General features: G+C 42.5%; 1 protein-coding gene across 2 annotated transcripts in view; it reads right to left on the bottom strand.

The window, feature by feature from the left end:
* Positions 1-16,489, bottom strand: part of cntnap2b (contactin associated protein 2b) — a 42,826-nt gene extending 26,337 nt beyond the window's left edge. For both annotated transcript variants that reach the window (XM_042092728.1, XM_042092735.1), the window contains exon 1: positions 16,041-16,489. In XM_042092728.1, the coding sequence (XP_041948662.1) occupies positions 16,041-16,128 (88 nt within the window). In that variant the 5' untranslated portion in view covers positions 16,129-16,489. The remainder of the gene's footprint in view (positions 1-16,040) is intronic.
* Between the last annotated feature and the right edge of the window lie 2,624 nt (positions 16,490-19,113).

Below are 19,113 nucleotides of genomic sequence, written 5' to 3'. Positions count from 1 at the left end.
AGGCGTATTTGTTTCGCAATGTGCGTGTAAAATCATTGCAAGGTATGTACAAACAGGCCGCAATGATGTAAAAGCGCAAACTGCCTGTCGCAGGAGCTGAAAGTGGCAGATTGCGTTTGTCATGGGAGGATCTAGGGGAAAGTGGGAGTTTCTAATTATGTATTCCGCGGTATGTACAAAGACTGCTCCTGAAAGCTTCTGCCTTGTAAAAGCAGGTGTTAATCCAAATTGCAGTTCAATGCGTCAATAAGAGAACCTTTCAAAGCCAACAGAATCGCTATTTAGAGCACCAGTTTTTGTGGTGAAAGTATTTGTACTACCAAAAGCAACCTTAACTTGGCCTTTCGTTGGCCTTTCAAATGTCTTACCTTCACTTTCACGTCATTCACTTAAACTTTCCTACTTGCTAGATTTGACCAATCTTCCATAGCCTACGTGCACAAGTAGTTTGAGTAGAACTACTGATCTTCATTATCTCCCTGCTTGTTTACATCTTATCATGTATGGTATTATTTCATGATCGCTAAACGTTTGATTCTTTTTAATGTTGTCATCAGTTAACTTCATTCAACTGCGCTTGTATGTAGGTGCTGCCATTCAGTTGTGGACGTTCGTAAATTGCGTTTATGGGCGGAGAAAGGCAGAGAAAGGCGCAGTTTACACTAAGGATTGAACGATTGATAAATACGATGGAAACTTGGGTCTGACAGCGTTCGCAATCTGCGGTGTGTCCATGACGCTGATAACGCTAGGTTTGCAAATGTAAGTACATCTGGCCCTCAGTGCCCACCTTCAGGAATCTCTTTCATTCAGGGGACAATGTGAGAAAGTATGTACAACTTATGGCCCTTGCAAACTCAGCTCATACTTGTCACAGCAGATCATCATTTCAACTAATGTTTTATAACAGTTGCATAGTTTTATCTACAAGAACGAAATGCATTCAGTTTCTAAATTAATTTAGAAAAATACATTGTTATAGTATATCTAGAACAATTTACTATTTTATAACAACAACATGATCAACAAAAAACATTTCTCAGATAAGTTGAGATGTCAAGACATTTTATGCATGTGCTCAGGTATCTATGTAAGTCTGATGAAGCACAACCTAGTACCCAAGTTTTTTCTCCTCTTTTTTGACATCTGACTACAATAATAAAGAAAAAAAATGGAGGGAACAAAAAAATAGCAAAGAGAGTTAGCAGCTCATTGCAAGCAGAGATTAGACCAGGTCAATCAAAAGTGTTCCAGCCGGTGGGAGTTTTCAAGTCTGGTGACAAAGCTGGGATGGTGCGCACAGGAGCTGCCTTTGTGTGACGGACTGCAGCACAAGCCTGTCTGCCAGAGATAATGCACTGGGAGAGTGGAGAGGAAACTCGGGCTCAGAACGCGGCGCCAGGTTTTTTTTTCTCCCTGTCTCTACAGGGCCTTTCACTAAAGTTTACTCACTAAAGTTTACTAGAGTCTCAGAATCACATCACATCATCAATCACATCAACCGTGCAATTTGGTTTCGTCGAACCCAAGCCCAAACAGACACAACTGCTCAGACGCATGCACACAACCCTGAACAAACACACAGGCTCAGACAAACATCCAGGCACACACACACACACACACACACAGTCAGATATTTTGTGTGTCAGCACATCAGTCTTCATCTTGTTGGCCTTTTCCCATCTGTCTGCTAAAGCTCAGTGCTCTGTTTTCGTGACGGAGCTGAGCGCCTCTCTCTGTGAACCCCTGCTGGAGACAGATAGCCTCTTGGGGAAGTGGTTGTGTAAGCTGATGCTTATCTATTTACTGAAGTTGGGTAGCAGACAGATCAGAGCAGAGATCTGCACTGGCCCTTTCTAATAACATTACTACAGACTGGGCAATGAGGATCTACAATGCTGAGAATCAGATGCTAAATTCAATATTGATGCTGTGTTGGGGACCCTGGTCAAGAGTATGTTTGACCTTGGTCTTTCTAAGTGTGATTGTACACAAGGAGGACATTATTTGCAACATACACAAACTTCACTTAGCACAAGGGTCATGAAGAATGAATAAAGTGTTTGGAGGTCAGCTGCTGTGTGGCTCAAAAACAGTAAACAGTAACATTACTTGTTTTGGTAGAGTCAGTGGTGAGAGAAATGCTAATCTGACCTTTCCAGGAAGAGCGCTTCCCATATTTATGTGTCTGTGCGATATGGGTTTTACAAAAGGCATTCAAGTAAACCCAGCTGAGCCCTTAGCTGCAACTCTGGAGGTCACGGTTGCGGTACCAATTTGTCAGGACCTGTTCAACACTTCAGGGCCAAACCTCAGCCACAGCCTGGAGAGGTTGTGTGGGGATGAGTGTGTGTGTGTGTGTGTGGGGGGGGTTCAACAACCCTGAAGAGGGCATGTGAGGTGATGCTCAAGTTGGGTGTTATGAAGGGGCTGCTGGCAAGGCAAAAGCCATCCATCAGGCCTTATGAACTGTGCTGCAAGTCCAACACAGTCTGATGTCTTACCCTTTTTGAAAGGTCTATGAGCTACACAAGGAAAAGAGAGGAAATAGTCAAGCTAATGATTTGACCTTCATCAGGACCATTAGCTTCAAGCTACACTCTCTTAGTTTCAGTGCATTTCAGGAAATTTTGAACACATGTGTGCTTATAGCGTTTCAAAGCTAAAGAGTGGGGGTGAAAAGACTAATCCTGATAATGTCACTCACACTGTACATTGTACAGCATAGCAGAAGACTTCTGGTGAACGTGATAGTAACATAACACTCTGATGGACAAATAGAGCAAATACAAACTTACTTTGAAAGGAAGGAAGAAAGAAAGAAAGAATGACAGACAGAATAAAGGAAATACAGAATGAATGAATGAATGAATGAATGAATGAACGAATGAATGAGTCTCATGATTGACCTAACCTTTCCCATATATAAATCTCTGAATCACTTATCGCCAATATTTAGAGGATCACTACTTTGCAGCAGAGTCCCAGTGCAGAGAGAGGCCGATTCTGGCCTGAGCCTGATTCTGATATGGCCCAGGTCCCTCTGAACGTGGGATAGACCAGGTCCAGCTCAGTCTCAGTACCAACTACTTTCTGGGTCCTTATTGCCCAATTGCCAGGCAATTAAAGACCAGAGAGCTGTGTATACAGGGAGGAAACACTGGGTGAATAACAGAGATAGCAGATCAGAGCCGCCGCACGCTAACCGCCAAGCTGTTGAGCTCTCAAACTCCCTCATCACTTTCTGGGTCTGTAATTGAGGTAACGACAAACACTGACAAATGTTGTACATACACACAACTCCCCACACAGCCTTCATCCACACACTTTCTCTCATTCTCTCTCTCTCTCTCTCTCTGTCTATCTCTCTCTGTGTATGTGTGTGTGTGCATGTGCACTTGTGTGTATATGTGCGTGTGTACTCACAAAATGTGATTATCTGTCTTTTCCCATCATGAACTTTTTCATATGCTCTAAGTAGATTACACTGAATGTGTCTGCCGTTCGGTCTGCAAAGGTCAGGCTCATAAATCAGTCTGCCCTCCACTGACTGAGATTTATGCAGCTGGGCCTCTCATTCGCAAAGTAAGGATCAATATGCAAACGTGCTCAAGCAGAATGGGCCTCCATCCCAATCAGCTTCCTGAAGTCCGATCGGTTTCTCACTGAGTTGACTGAGTTTTTTAATGTAAGTATAGACCCTTTCAACAATAAAAACAAAAACATTGCTTGAACATTCTATTTGGTTCCCAATCTACTTCCTCTGCATTAAGATAACATATGGAATGTTAAAACTGAAGCCTTGTGGGGCCAACTATGATGCTGATAATGGAACTCTCTTGAAAGGGTCTATAGACCCTTTCAACAATAAAAACAAAAACAATGCTTGAACGTTCTATTTGGGCCCCAATCTACTTCCTCTGCATTAAGATAACATATGGAATGTTAAAACGGAAGTCTTGTGGGGCCAACTATGATGCTGATAATGGAACTCTCTTGAAAGGGTCCATAACAGCGGGATAAAGAGCTGTTAACAAATAGCACTCAGAACATAGGAGCTGTATTCCATTCATTTATTTTCCATGGTGTCATCCCTATGTTCCCCGGGTCCTATGTTCCCCGCCCGGGTTAGGGTTAGGTTAGGGGAACCTGATCTTTGGTGGAGTGGGTGACTGTGAATGCACTGGCCGATTTCGGAATTATTCGGGGAACATAGGTACGCTCCCATTTTCCACTATGCTTTGAAGTTAGCAGTGCAGTGTCAGGGTGTGAGAACAGTGTGGAATATAAATCAAAGGTTTGGTCATCAGTTTCAGGAAATGTTTTCAGCTAACATAGTGTTAGTGCTTAATGAGTCTGTATTTCTTTCCAAATGTCCTAGCTCATCAGAGGAAAAGGACCTATTTCTGTACCATTAGTATGACAAGTGCAACCATGGACTATGTGTGCACAGATGCAGTTTGGCTAGATTCCACTCTGCTCTACTTGTCTTTGCCTTGTAGCAGCATAAAGAATAAGACATTCTCTAGTTAAAATGCTTCGTCCAAACTCCAAAAAAGAACAAAGTAAAGTTAGACCACGCTCTATCAGCCAAAATGTTTCTCTAAAATATTCATAGATATTTGGTAGGGAAGAAACACAGCTTTCAACTTCATTGTGTAGTCCAGAACTTATCACAGACACAGTTGAATGACAACTTAAGCTTAGGTTTAATGTATGACTGAATTAAATAGGCAACTTTTAAATGGAGACAGAGAGAAGGGATTAAGTGTGTATGTGTGTGTGTGTGTGTGTGTGTGTGTGTGTGTGTGTGTGTGTGTGTGTGTGTGTGTGTGTGTGTGATCAAGTGTGTGTATGCATGTTTAAGAGAGAGTTAAAGGAATGTTCCCAGTTCGCTTTCACTGTAAGACAATTTGGTGTTAATGCAAACGATGTCCTTGCTCAAAACTCCACCAATTAACGTAATTATGCTCTCAAACAACATTTTGACATGCACTCGCATGCATACACACACACACCACCTGTGACTTTCATTGCAGGGGTCTCTAGTTTAATGCCTAAGCTATATGCACAACTAACTTTTTTAAAAGTCTGCCATTGAGACACTTAATTGGTGACGTCTGCTTATCGATCCAGGAAGAAAAGAAAATGCTCTACTGGAGCAGAGATTGAGATGACTGTGTTAACTCTCACAAACAGGTTCTTGATTAGGGGATACTGTTCCAAAGACGCCAAGTCCCACCCCTAAGCCTGGTGCACGCTGCATTTTTCTTGAAGACAGCAGACAAAACTTTCTGACTAGATATCCACTTGGATCGGAGTGGAACTATACTGATCATTAGGTCTTCTAGTTATGCATCATCAGCCTGCTCAAACTGCATAACAAATCGGACAGACCAGATTCAAAAGTGTGTCGGCTCCAACTGATTCTGGGCTAAATTGCACATTGTCTGCTTGGCATAAGTCGGCACGAATCAGAGCCTGCAGTGCATGTTGTGCTTTCAGTGTCCCTCTCTGACACGGCTGTGACTCTGTCCTTCAGGATGTCTGAGTGACCACAAGCAGTGGATGAGACATTGAAGTTAAAATCCCTTGGAGATTAGTGGCGAGACACCAAGCATCAAATTAAAGCACGGCCTGTCTCTAAACCATTCTCTGCTGTCAGAGGGCTAACTCTGTCCAAGGCCCTTTCACATACAAAGCTATTTGTGCGGGCCACTGGGTTCAGTGCAAAATAGTACCAGTCATGGCACGCCTTGGTCAATAACTTTGACCGCACTGTAGTGCGCCTACAGCTTTGTGCAATGCTGCAACAAATTAGACCAAGTGCTGCACGGCACCATTGTGGCAGGGTTTCCGTTGTCCGGTAATTACCGGACATTGGCCGGAAAAAAAATGAAATGTCCGACAAAATTAAATCTCTCCGGTCAAATTGTCCGATTGAAATTGGCTAATAATCCCGTCCTAATTTGACTTTGACCGGCACCATTTTTTTCTAGCGGAAACTCTGTTGTAAATAATGGGCTTTAGAGACTTCAGTGGTGCCATTGTTGTGTTATGTTGTGTCTGAAGCAGAATTTCCGCTAGAAAAAAGGTTTCTTTTTCCGGACATGTTGATGATATGCCGGTCAAATATCCTATTAGGGACCGTTCGTTATTTATAAACGGGATCACCGGAGGGATTTTGAGTGCTTCGATCAAAAGTAGCATGACCCTCACCTGTCTGCTATGTAATTTCCAACGACCCTCCAGCAGTATTTTCAAAAATGACATGACCCTCCCTGGCTAATTGTCGATGTCTTCCGCCCACGCTCTTACGCGCTATGAAAACACATCAACTTATGCTACCGCCCTTAAACCAACCTCTGCTTTCTGATCTTACACATCACACTTCACCAAGATGGTGGCCATTTCAGTAGATTTACTCACTAACATTGTTGTGGAAACACAATAAGCATGGAAACTAAATGCATACTTCCTGCAACTGCATTAGCCTAACGAGAAAAGTTACTCCTCTAGTAAGTATTCACATGAAATAAAACAATAAAGCATTGAGACCATTCAACAAAGCACACTGAGTAATAACAAATTCAACACATTAACTTGTTGAGTATGGACTCGTCTCTAGGCTTCCTCAGTCATTGTAAAGCTGCCGAAGCTGAACATTATCCAAAACTCAATTTCTCAGACAAGCGTCAATTTGGGAGCTTACACTCCTTCCTTCTCAAATGACTTGAAAAGGCCGTTTGCACAATTTCACAAATAATCACAGGGACCGAAAAATACCTAACATGCCAACTTTTTCTGGGTTTATCATTTTAACGTTTCCTCGCTGTCTTGCCGTTTTAATATTTTCCCGTAGAATATCCCATATTACTGTAATACTCTCATAACATTAGTCCTGCATTCTGGCCTGTCTCTGTGTTGTCCTGTTGTTACCCTTGCCCTTCCAGTGAAACAGATGTATTCAAATCATCGTTTTGCTTGCTTGAATGCGAACTCAGTGTGATGTTAACCTAGGCCTATTTAAGTTAACGACGTGGTTGTCGTGAGAACACGATTCATTAGCGCTTGCAGTGGTCGGCCGTAGGCTATGCCTACGTGCGCACCTGCCGGGCTACTCAGCTAGACAAAGAATCGTATATTCACTCCAAGTTGGCTTACCATAACTTACCAACTACACTGTAGACCATAAACTGGCTATTTATATGACCAAATGTATTTGTTCAACTTTATGAAGCAGAATTACGCACTGCTACTTGGAACGTAACACCAAAGATCCTTGATTACTAGCTCCGCTTGAACCCTCTCTGGTAACACATTTGTGTTGGCAGGAGAGAGAATGACAGCGATTAACAAATTGCACTTGTTGCTGGTTACCAATAAATAGGCCTACTATATATTTTTTTGCAAACAACAAAAACAGAAAGGATGGAGACAGCAAAGCTAGAGATGGGCAGGAACGAGGTCAATTGGTATTAGAAATGCTTGTCAAAACGTTAGGAGCTGGATGTGTGGATGAATGAAGCACAAGTTAAGCATGCACACTGTTTAAAGTTAGGCTACACGGTAAACTACAAGTAAACCAAAGTTAAATTTAGCTTTTTAGGGCTGGATAAAGTTGACCAAATGGATATAGGCTGTTAGGCGTGAATAAAGTAGGCTACTTTGTGGCTCCAATTCCAACGTTAATGGGGACGAATGTTGACATTTTCCGTATTTTGCGTGAAAAACCCGGGAAATATCCCTTATTTTCATTGTTCAATGTTGACAGAGCTATGGAACGAAAGAGAACGTTATATGGCGACAGAAATCAACAATCAAACAAGCCACTTTGATTGTTTGCTGTTTTCATTAATACAAAAGATGGGTGACCCTCCCTCCTAGACAAAAAAAAAGTTAGGTGACCCTCCCCTTAACAAAGAATAAAAAGACATGACCCTCGCCTATTTTCCTCCGGTGACTCCGTTTATAAATAACGAACGGTCCCTTATCGCTTCTTACTTCGTCAAATTGAGGAAAACTGGAGACAGGCTATGTAGCTTAAAGAATGACATAATCAAGATGTATAGAATGCAACGTGTTCATCAGCCTAACTTAAACATGCCTAACAAAATCTAGCCAGTAAGCCTATCTATGTTTTCATGGACAGCAAGAGTCCTATTCGTTCGTTGTTTTAAAAAGGCTACAGTACGTTGTTTGTTGCTGCACGTTATTTCCAGTGGTGACAGATGCGCAGATGCGCACACACAAGAATGTGCGCTCACACCACTACCCCCTAAGCTACGCCTCTTTATTTGATAACAATAAATTAAGAAATGTTGCTTATTCTGGGAAATGTTTAGTTTCTTTTTCTTTCGGCCCGCGGTTCAATGATACAGTTTAATTGTGCCGGAAATGATCAGCGGACCAGCATCTTCTCGTCGAGGAGGCCCTAACCCTGCAGATTATAGACAGAGAAAGCATAGGCCTAGGGCCTACTGCTTTGGGTAAAGAACACAGCATGTCCAGTGTAGCTACACGGAGAATGACAGTGTCTTGGAGCGGCCGCACCCCCGCAACTCCACTTCCAACGTCACTGATTCCGACAGCTAGGCCTACGCCCGACACTTCTGCTTTTTATCTGGGGGTAGTGGAGTTGACCGGACAGGCTTCAGACGTTACCGATTTATCATCATCCATCGCGTCTCCTCTGAAAAAACTTTTAAGGCTAGCGTGCCTGGGCCTGGCCATGTTTGAACCGCCTCACTCATTTGTTCGTTGTTTAACATGGACATTTTAAGCGTGCGCTTCATATTTGAAATGCAGAATTGGCTATGCGTGTTGTTTAATAGCCTACTTTTCAAACGGTAGAGCCTGTTCATTTAAAAACATAGCCAGAGGACGTATAATATAGGCTTACATATTAAGGCTTATTCTCAAATTCAGATTGCGTTAGGGGACGGGATTATTAGCCAATTTCAATCGGACAATTTGACCGGAGAGATTTAATTTTGTCGGACATTTCATTTTTTTCCGGCCATTGTCCGGTAATTACCGGACAACGGAAACCCTGGTCTGAAGGAAGACCCATGCGAGACAGACGCACTGCAGGCCCACTGTGGTATTCAAACAAATAGATCCTCACGGGACACCACCTTCCATTCTTTTCCTCCACTCACAAGATATGAACATAACACACAGCAAACGATCTGGGTTGAAATGAGTTGAGCAGTGAGCAGTGCGGAGCCTGTATTTTTTTCCTGACTGCTGGGTGAGGTGCTGAAGGAAGCAGAAAGGAGCCAGCCACCGCTCTGCTTTGTCTGCATCATCGAGAGACAGAGCCAGCTTCTCTTCACCTAAGACTGGGTCAAGCGTGGTGTGCGGGATGAATGATTGATGTGCTGTGTGAGAATGGAGGGATGTCTGGAGCTTGTTTGCTTATCCAATTTACTGAGACTGGGGGCTCGCGAGCAGGAGAGAGAAGAAAATAAATCACAACCTTTGTGAAATGAAAACACTGATGCTGACCTTAAAGTGACCCCTGTCCAGTGAAAACATCACCATATGAACATGCAACATTAATGGCCCCACAGTGTGGATTTGGTGCAGGAAGATCTGAAGTGAAGACCTTACTGCAGAGTTAAATGTAGAAGGGCAGCATAGTTCACACAGAGTACAGTACAGGAACATCTTTTTCCTAATTATCTCGCTGATGAATATGAATATTATATTACAAATGGCATACTGGGCCTGTTGTAATTAAGGCTATTTTGCCTCTTTTTCTTTAATTAGGCCTTTATTAGAGCACAAGTCTCATGCTGAAACTCGATAAAATTAAAACAGCATGATTCAGAAGATTTCTGGTTTTTAGCTCAAAATGGTAATGGAACATTTTCAGGGAATTCGGACCTCTACAGTATTTGGACAGTTGCAATTGCAGTTGTCATTATTAGTCATAGTAATGGCCTAAAAACATATGCAATCATGGATCCATCAGATTAACATTGCCAGTAGCATTGCCAAAGAACAGTGGTACCCTTTTAGAGCTGATGCCAAGCTACTAAGTGATCCTAATCTGCAACAAACACACACACACACACACACACACACACACACACACACACACCTGACACATACATGCACACACATACACAATATCAAAACAAAAAACATTATATGGTCTTCATACGGAGGTGCTAGGGAGTAAACACATGTTGACAGTTCTATTTAGTAGTGATGGGGACGAGACCGCCTATGCCGAGTCCGAGACAAGACCGAGTCTTTGAAGGGTCGAGACCGAGTCGAGACCGAGTCCGTTGGTTTTCAAATACAGTCGAGTCCGAGTCAAGACCGAGTCTTTGAGGAAGCAAGTCCGAGTCGAGACCGAGTCGAGACCAAGACCATAAAAACATGTCAGTTTTCATATTCATGATTTAATATCACCCCAATTAATAATCAACAGTTAGGCCCAGGCTTGGAATTTTACCATTTTAGGGGCAAGGCCACTTGGCCTTCAGTTGGGCATATTTGGTGGGGGGCACAAAGGCCACATGTCAGGGCACCAAGGCCAAAGTTAACTATACAGTAGTGGGCTATAAAAATAATCAAAGTTGTATTCAGCCTATTCACAGCAGTAGACCTGCATCACTGTATGAAACATTACAAAAACATGAAACATGACATATTACATAGAACTGTAAATCATCTGATCATCTAATATTTAGATGTCTAGGCTATATTTAATATTTATATTTATTTTATATTTGGCCTGTTATGGAATCATGTATTGAACAATTTAAGCACAGCTCAGCTTTAAGAAACTCAAATAGCCTAGATGCATGCTTAGCATTTTTTGATCATTAAGACTCCTTTCACAAACTCTTACTCAGCTGTATATCCTCTGATTTTAATATTTACCTATATCTAGGCAATATTTGTAACATTTATTTTGTATTTGGCCTGTTATAAAATCATGAAGAACGATTTAAACACATTTTGAAACCTAAAGACCAAAGTTGGAGACATGAATGTAGACCTTGCTGCAGATTACATTTTTAATTTAACCGGAATATACTCTGGAACGGCTTACTGTACAGGGGACTGCTTTATTTCTGGTAAGGTCTGCTGTTTATTCTGATATATGGTTTGTCATGTGTTGAACTAAGGGTTCGTGAAGTATTCCACCGAGATGAATGGGTAGGGGAGATGGGTATAGCACCTTATGTAGATGTGTCTGTGTAATGAGTAGGCTTAATGATTGCGAGTATTTCAACTGAGAAGAATGGGTGAGTTTGGACTTGCCATGCTCTGTCATTTTCTCCACTGTGTAAGACTGAATTAGTTTGCGCTGTGATGCTAAGATTATTTTGACAGGCTATAGGCTAAATAAAAATCGCTATTAAACGGACGCAAAGCAGAATATTGAAAGAAGGGGGCACCAAGGCCGACGCAAGGGGCAAAGACGTGGCTGCCGTGAAATTTCATTTTCATTTTTTTTAAAAATATGAACATAAAAAAATGCGCTGGTCTCGAGGACTCGGTCTGAAATTACGAGTCCTTCTCCTCCCACTGTGGTCCGAGACCGAGTCAAGACTGAGTCTTTGAAGGAACAAGTCCGAGTCGAGTCCGAGAAAGCAGAAATCGGTCTCGAGACCGGACTCGAGTACTACATCACTGCTATTTAGCTTTCTTTTGGTCTTGCACGGATGAAGTATTTCACACAGAAAAACGCCCCCAGTCTCCTCATTGTATGATCTCATTTATATTCCTGGAAAAGCATCATTGCCTGTGGGGCATCCAAACACACTTTATCATACACATTACACACACAAACAGAGAGAGAGAGAGAGAGACACACAGAGATAGAGAGAGAGAGAGAGAGAGAGAGATGATGATATGACCACCATACCAGTCCTTTTCTTCCACACATGTTAAAAAATGCCTTTGAAAAACTGAGCCCAAACAGTGTCTCTGAATATTTTAAACTTAGTATATTCACAGGAGGATGTTTAGCACTGTGTATTTACAGTAAGTGCATTCCTGCACAAAAGAGAACATTTCTGGAACAGATGGTTCCGCTGGGATATCGGATGTGGTTCCCCCGGATGGAACTGACCAGTCGCTGGGCCCACTCCATCGTCAGTTTTTCACGAGCACGGTTTGCATCATGCAGAATCACTCAAAGTCTTGTTGCAGGCTGCGAACTATGAAGCCTAATCCCCCAGAGCGCCAAGGTAGCTCTGAGTGCTGTAATTTCAGACGCATTACTGGCTCCGGCAATGAAGCAGAGGGTCTTATGCGGCAATGAGGATGAATCAGGAGCATCACATTAAAACCAATAACCTCAATCTCATCTGGAGAGAGGAGATACGTGGGGGAAATTAGAGCCATCGCTGGCGATTAGCAATGATAATTTTAGCTGTAACTTTAAAAAACATCAGGACATAATGTGATGTTTTTCAACTTCTGCAAGATAGCCTTGAATAGATTTTTTTTTTAAGCTTAGTTAAGCATTCAGCTAGAGACAACCGAGTCGGGAAGTAATTCCGAAAAGCTCAGGAGATTGTGAATGACCTACTGGGAATATATAGGTTTTAAGGGAATGGGAAGAAAAGCTCTTAAATGTTTCATGTGAAACCCTGCAGCTCTCAATCACGCCTAGAGAACATGCGTGCAAAGCTAACAAGCACACAACACAGAACTAATTAGGCTCCTATGGGGAGAGGACAGACAGCAACGATACAGTCTACTTCTAAGGAGCCCATTTATCATCTATGTCTTTCCTAACACAGATTGGTGCAGGGCTGCTCAAGCTGTTATGGCTCTCAGCCTTAGCTCTGATGTTCCTGGGATGTTTCTGGGCACTTGCGTTGGGCTCGGGTATCTGTGTCACGGTGGGCCCTCTCGGGACCTCCCGTCCCCGCCTGCCATCGGGGGCATCACTGCGGCTGTCTACAGTGGTTACACTAAAAGCAGTATTAAGGTCAGGCTGTGGCAGGGACGTGCATGAGAGTGCCATGCCAGACGTGGAACCAGAGCCACACACACGGCTTTAGACAAAGACGATGCAGGTGCAACACACTCTCTCTGTCTCTCTGTCTTTCTCTCTCCCCCCCCCCCCCCCCCCCCCCCCCCCCCCCCCCAACACACACACAGACACATGCACTAACCACTACTAACACTGAAGCAGCATAGCATTGATACAGATTTGAGGGTTTCCCATAGACCCAACTGGGTCAGCATGAGAAGCCAACGAGGATAAGGAACCAATGTATCAGGTAACAGATCCAGGCTGCATTTAGTTCAATACTTTGTTGGGCTACAGCCAACAGCTGAATGTTGCGTAAAGGTTCTGTTCAAAAGTCTAATCCCAAACACTTTTTGTCAAATTCAGTGACCTGTTCCTCTTGGTCCTCTAGCTGTCTGCTCAGTACTTGTACTCATAAAAGTCTTCTTCCTCAGTCCAGGCTATGTAAACAAACTGCATAAACAATTCCAGCCAATTACTGTAATAGGGTGTTTCAGGAGCGTGGGAGGGAGAGATGTCATTTGATTACCTCTTTAGCTTAGATATCGACAACTTTTTGTGAAACTGAATCTTAGATTACATCTTTAAAGAGACTTTCCTTCTCAACACTTTCTCTGAGCCAGACAAAGGGAGGGGCCAAGGCTTGTGTGCGTGTGTGTGCATGTGTGTGTGTGAGGGGGGGTTGGCTTGCCGGGGGGAGGGGTCTTACAACAACCCCCGGCGTCATATTGGTTGACAAACGTTCACTGGCAGGTGCCCAGAATCCCAATGAGCTGTGGGGTTCATTAACATAACAAAAAAAAACCCTGAGGAAGGAAAAAAAAAATGGCACAGCTCAAGACTGAAGGCAGAGTGAGCTGGATGGGCCTGCCAGGGAGCTGGTGAGACTTCTCTCACATCCATACCTAATCAGAGTGGGAGGCTGGGATTACTGTAACATACGAGGGCGTTACGTAACGCACCGCTGCTGTACATCCTGGGAGCATGCAGGAAGTGGAACGGACAAGAATGTGAAGAGGCACTGCAGTGAGCATCGAAAAATCAGTTTGGCAACTTGCTCTTTTATAATGAGCATGATTTGGAATTTTGAGAGAGAGAGAGAGAGAGAGAGAGAGAGAGAGAGAGAGAGAGAGAGAGAGAGAGAGAGAGAGAGTCTCAGAGGTAATTCCACATCCTGCTCAACACAAGTTAGAAGAGTTGTTTAGTTTTGTGTTTACTCCTGAAAATTAAAGCCCTTTATTTGGTGCTCCTGATCATATTTCCCTGAAGAGCCTTTGTATGGGAGTTGTGTGGAAGCAAATCAATCGAATTAATGAAGTGGATTTCTTTTGGGCGCTGCAATTGCTGAGCAGGAATTGGGTTATTAAACTCTCTGGATATCTTCTCTCATTTGTCAAGCGTGCACAGTTAATTGGAAAGCTTGAGGTTATTATAAAAAGTCAAATAATTGTCTTCTGTCTAAGGGAACAAACACACACACACACACACACACACACACACACACACACACACACACACACACACACACACACACACATACATCCCACACATACATCCAAACAAAATGTGGCTAATCACTGAGTCTCAAGTGTTGATCGTCAGCTATCGTCAGCTATCACCCATCAAAGTGAACATCACCGTCAAATTGCTTTTGTTTTACTCCAAATCACAACTGACTTCAGAGTGCATCTCTGGGCCAGACTCATGCAACCATCAGCTCCCATCTCTTAGAGCACAGTCATGCAGTGGTCTTGCAATTTCCTGCAATTTCCATAAAGAAGTGTGTGTCTGGGGTGAGTGGTGTGTTTTATACACAAGGTGATGACACAGATGCAAGTGGAAGTTAATGAAATTATGATGATCTAATGCAGGAGGATCAAATAAATGCTGATGCAAGTATCTCAAACATGCACACATTCACACGCATACAGAATGCAAGGGAGAGAGAGAGAGAGAGAGAGAGAGAGAGAGAGAGAGAGAGAGAGAGAGAGAGAAGGGGGGGGGGGGGTCAAAATGAAAGTTAGTGCTGTGAAAAAGTGTACATTCAGCGTCCATATGAGGGTGACTAAGTGAAACAAGTGAAACCAGCTCAGCTGCAAGAAGCACTGTGAATCACAGGCACTGACTCAATTATGAACCAGGAATTAATTTCCAAATTCAGCTGCAGCTGGGGTCACCAGAATAACAAATGTAAGCTCCATAACCAATAAAAGCACAGCCTAACTTTGGAAGTGTGGCCTTGACTTCATATTCAATGATGTTTAGAGGCATGTGTCTAATGCATGTCTTCATAAAGACAACAGTTTATAGACAGACTGCATAATTGCCTAAAATTCTCAGCTACTCAAATATGAATTTCGGACGTGTTTTTAACAGTTAAGATAACATGAAGGCTATTTTATGTTAATTATACTTAAATATATCTTAAGTGATAATTACTGGGTTAACTTCGTTTTGTTATGAAGACATGTTCAGTCCAGTGTGTCCAGCTTCCTCTGGTTACCAAATATTTCAGGCTACATAAACAAACAACTTACACATTTAGAACATTATTTCAGGACTTAAGGACTTAATAAAATGAACTAAAATCCAGGCAAGATAATCCAGCATGACCAAAGAGCATGACTCAACATAGACTGTAAACATTTTGAAAAGTGAGGCCACAGTTAAACTCACCGTACATTACCATTACCATTACAATAATCTCAACCCACAAAAAGCTCCCAGAACGGAGCGATGGATTCCACGTGATATTTTCGTAATTTACATTCACAGGTGAGGTGAAGCGATTAAATAATTGGTAAGGTAATGGGACACTGGACTGTCGTTTGCCACAGAAATCACATAATTCCAAATCAGTAAAACAAAATCATGAAATTGGTGGTGAAAGAGATGGAGAGCGAGCGAGACACACACACAACGGGTTGATATACGTTAGCGCACAACAACATCCCGCAATGCCCTGTCACCGTAAAGGACTACAAAGCACCAGCAGTAATTTCCTCTCCGCGACAGCGTGTAGGCTACTTACGGGATGCTGAGCGCGCGGTGCTTAGGTTGCCGAGGACTCCAAGTATCCACAGCAATAACGTTACCCCAGGTATGGGGAAGCGCCACATCTTCTCTTTCAAAGCGCCGTCAACAAAGGCGATCGTGGATATTTTCTCTTCCACTGTACGTCTGGTAGGCTATCACACCCCTCCCTTCGCGGAGGCAACCCACAAGGCGGTAGCACAGTTACGGTTATATGAGCAGCAGTACTGGGGCTGCTATCAAGCAAATGCTCTTCGAGCTGGTGCGCAATTCAACCACTATCACCCAGCAACAACGGACCTTCCTTGACAAAGAGCGCTGGGTTGTTAGAACAAGTATTCACATTGCATTGTTCCAAAATATGTTGGTGTGTTTCCTCTGTTTGCATTGTTAGAGTGCATATATCCAATTTGAAACAAGGCCTCCGAAAGGGTCGCTGTCCAGGTGCTGAAGTTAACGTCCCGATGTCCCCCGTTTGTGTATAAATTGGTATGGCCCACCAAACACACATGGGGGACACGAGTCGAAGAAAAGAAAACGAGGAGGGGTTCTTAAGTGGTTTAAGGTGGATTCAACCAAGTAAGGCTTTTTACGTATGCGTACAGGCTATGGACCAGCACAACCTATTTCCATTGTCTTTCTTTCCAGTACACATTGATTGCGCACATGTTTCATATTGCTTCACAAATTAGATAGGTTTTTGTGGCTAATAAAGGTAGCATCAATAATTGTTGTTGTCATGAAAATAAACATCACATTAGGATGTATTGTGATTTGCATATATAAATGCAAATATATGCTTTTTAATAGATCAGTGCAAACGCATAGGCTTTAAAAACACGCACCCCACTCTCTCATGCAACACAGTGCAAAACGACAGGCTGAGAAACAAGAAAAAAGATTATCGGATTTGTCCGGAAGGTGTAAAAGCTCAAACAAACCCCAACAGCAGCCTTAGCCCTACAAAACACTGTATTTCGCATTTTATCGGACATCATTAGCTAGGCTATGTACCAACGGACCTGAGGAGTAATTTCGTATCAAGCCTAGTTGCTAATGACTGTATCGTTTATTTTTAATAGCTGACTAGTTTATTCTCATTAGCACAAACATACACTCTTAAAACGAATGGGTTGAAAACAACACAACTTGCGTTGTTTTTAACACATCTCTGTGTCCAGATAGGGAAACACATTCGTTTTAAGAGTGTACCAAAATATAAGCTCTCAGAATAATTATGATATAATTGTATTATTGTATAATTATTGCCACAATAATTATTTTCATAACACGGTCTTGTAGGCTGCAATTGACGACGCGTATAAATATGGTAAGATATGTTCTTTTCGGAAATAAGTAGGCTACTGTGTAGACACACCTATATTAAAATCAGTTACCGTAAAATTGGAGTATTGATACTGAAACATGAGATGGGAATGTGTTGTAAATAACTTCCATGTGTCTGAGAGCTCAATTGTCCATGTGGCCTGTAGATGGAGACATTCTGTCAAAAAACAAAGATCATCTTGTCCTCCCAAACCCATTCCGGGACGCTACGATGGTGGATATAGACCAGATCTGGGTAAATCCGGGTGATCTGCAAAAGTAGGTAGGCTATATTGCATATTTTGTTCCCCCCAAAATATGTCTTGTGTCGTTGCAGAATAATCTAGTTCATTATGTTTGAAGAAAACGGTAGAATAACTGCAGGATTAAAGTTACTCTACACAGCAAAAGTGGCAAATAACTGAATACCAATATGGCCTGTCCGCTTAAAAACAGTACCTCTGTACTCAAACAAACATGCCTGAAACACTTTAGGACACCAACTCGTGAGTAAGTAATGACATTCCCAAATGTAACATTTAAGACATTAGCCTAGCCCACAATGTCTGACAGTGGGAAGACATTATAATAAAAATGCAATTTATCAAAAGCATCCTCTTTGGCTTCACACGAGCCATATTTTTATGGGCCCTTCTCGATAGCTGGCACTTACTCAAGAGAAAAGTCAACTTGAACTGAGCCAGCTGTCAGCCCTGGAGGGGCCGGAGAGAAGGGATGGGCCAGACTGGGCGTCTGGCTGCCTGGCTCCTCTCTGGGCCCTGTCCCTGCTGCTGCTGCTGGTGCTGGGGATGCTGGTGCTGCTGCAGCAAAGCCGGTCTGCTAAGCTGTGATTTCCAGCTCACTTCTGCCCGGGTGACTCCATTCATGCACTCAGAGGAAGTCAGCATTTCAGGATCCCAGGCCATCGAGTCAGACGAGTACTATGTGGCTGAAGTTACACAGACTGAGCGAAGGGGTTGGAATATATTAGATTAGTTCTATTTATGGGGTGTCAGAAACAGAGAGAAGAGAGAGCTAGACAGACACATACAGTGCCCTCCTCATTTATTAGCTCCCCAGATAAAATTCAATAAAAAGCGGTAGGCCCCTAGAAAAAAAAGGCAAACAATCTTTATCTTACAATGAAAACAATCAGGAAAATACAATCTTGAAGGGAGGTAAACAATGCATCCTAAACAATTAATAAAAACATATGTGCCACAAATATTGGCACCCCTGAAAAATCTTAAAAACATCATATAATGGAATCTTTTTTCTATTTATAATCTATGTCTTCAAGTTAATCAAAACATTTCCATACAGATCACTGTTGGAGACAGAAAACAAATCTTGCAGTCACCAGGTCTCAAAGAAAAAAAAGTGACCTCCATGCTAATAGATTATTTTAAAGGCATGTCAGGATATATACCTTTGCTGTAATTTAATTACAAATGTAAAAGACTTGAAGAGTTGTTATATGCTATTGGGACTTTGCATAAAATCATGTTGGAATGAAAATGTAGCTTTTTAGCAACAAATTCTCAAGATTGTTTTGGCATACAATAGGATGACTATACTGAGAAGAACCCCATTCCTACAGTAAGTATGAAGGAGGGTCTGAGGTATTGTGGGGCTGTTTCCTCCCCCAAAAAACCCCTAGGAACCTTATTAGGGTCCATGTAATTCCAGGTGAAGAGAGAGGGCCTGGGAATATGGATGATCTGGAGAGATTCTGTTAAAAGGGG

The sequence above is a fragment of the Alosa sapidissima genome, chromosome 1, assembly GCF_018492685.1.
Source record: "Alosa sapidissima isolate fAloSap1 chromosome 1, fAloSap1.pri, whole genome shotgun sequence".
NCBI classification, from domain to species: domain Eukaryota; kingdom Metazoa; phylum Chordata; class Actinopteri; order Clupeiformes; family Clupeidae; genus Alosa; species Alosa sapidissima.
This window is presented reverse-complemented; position numbering and strand designations above follow the sequence as displayed.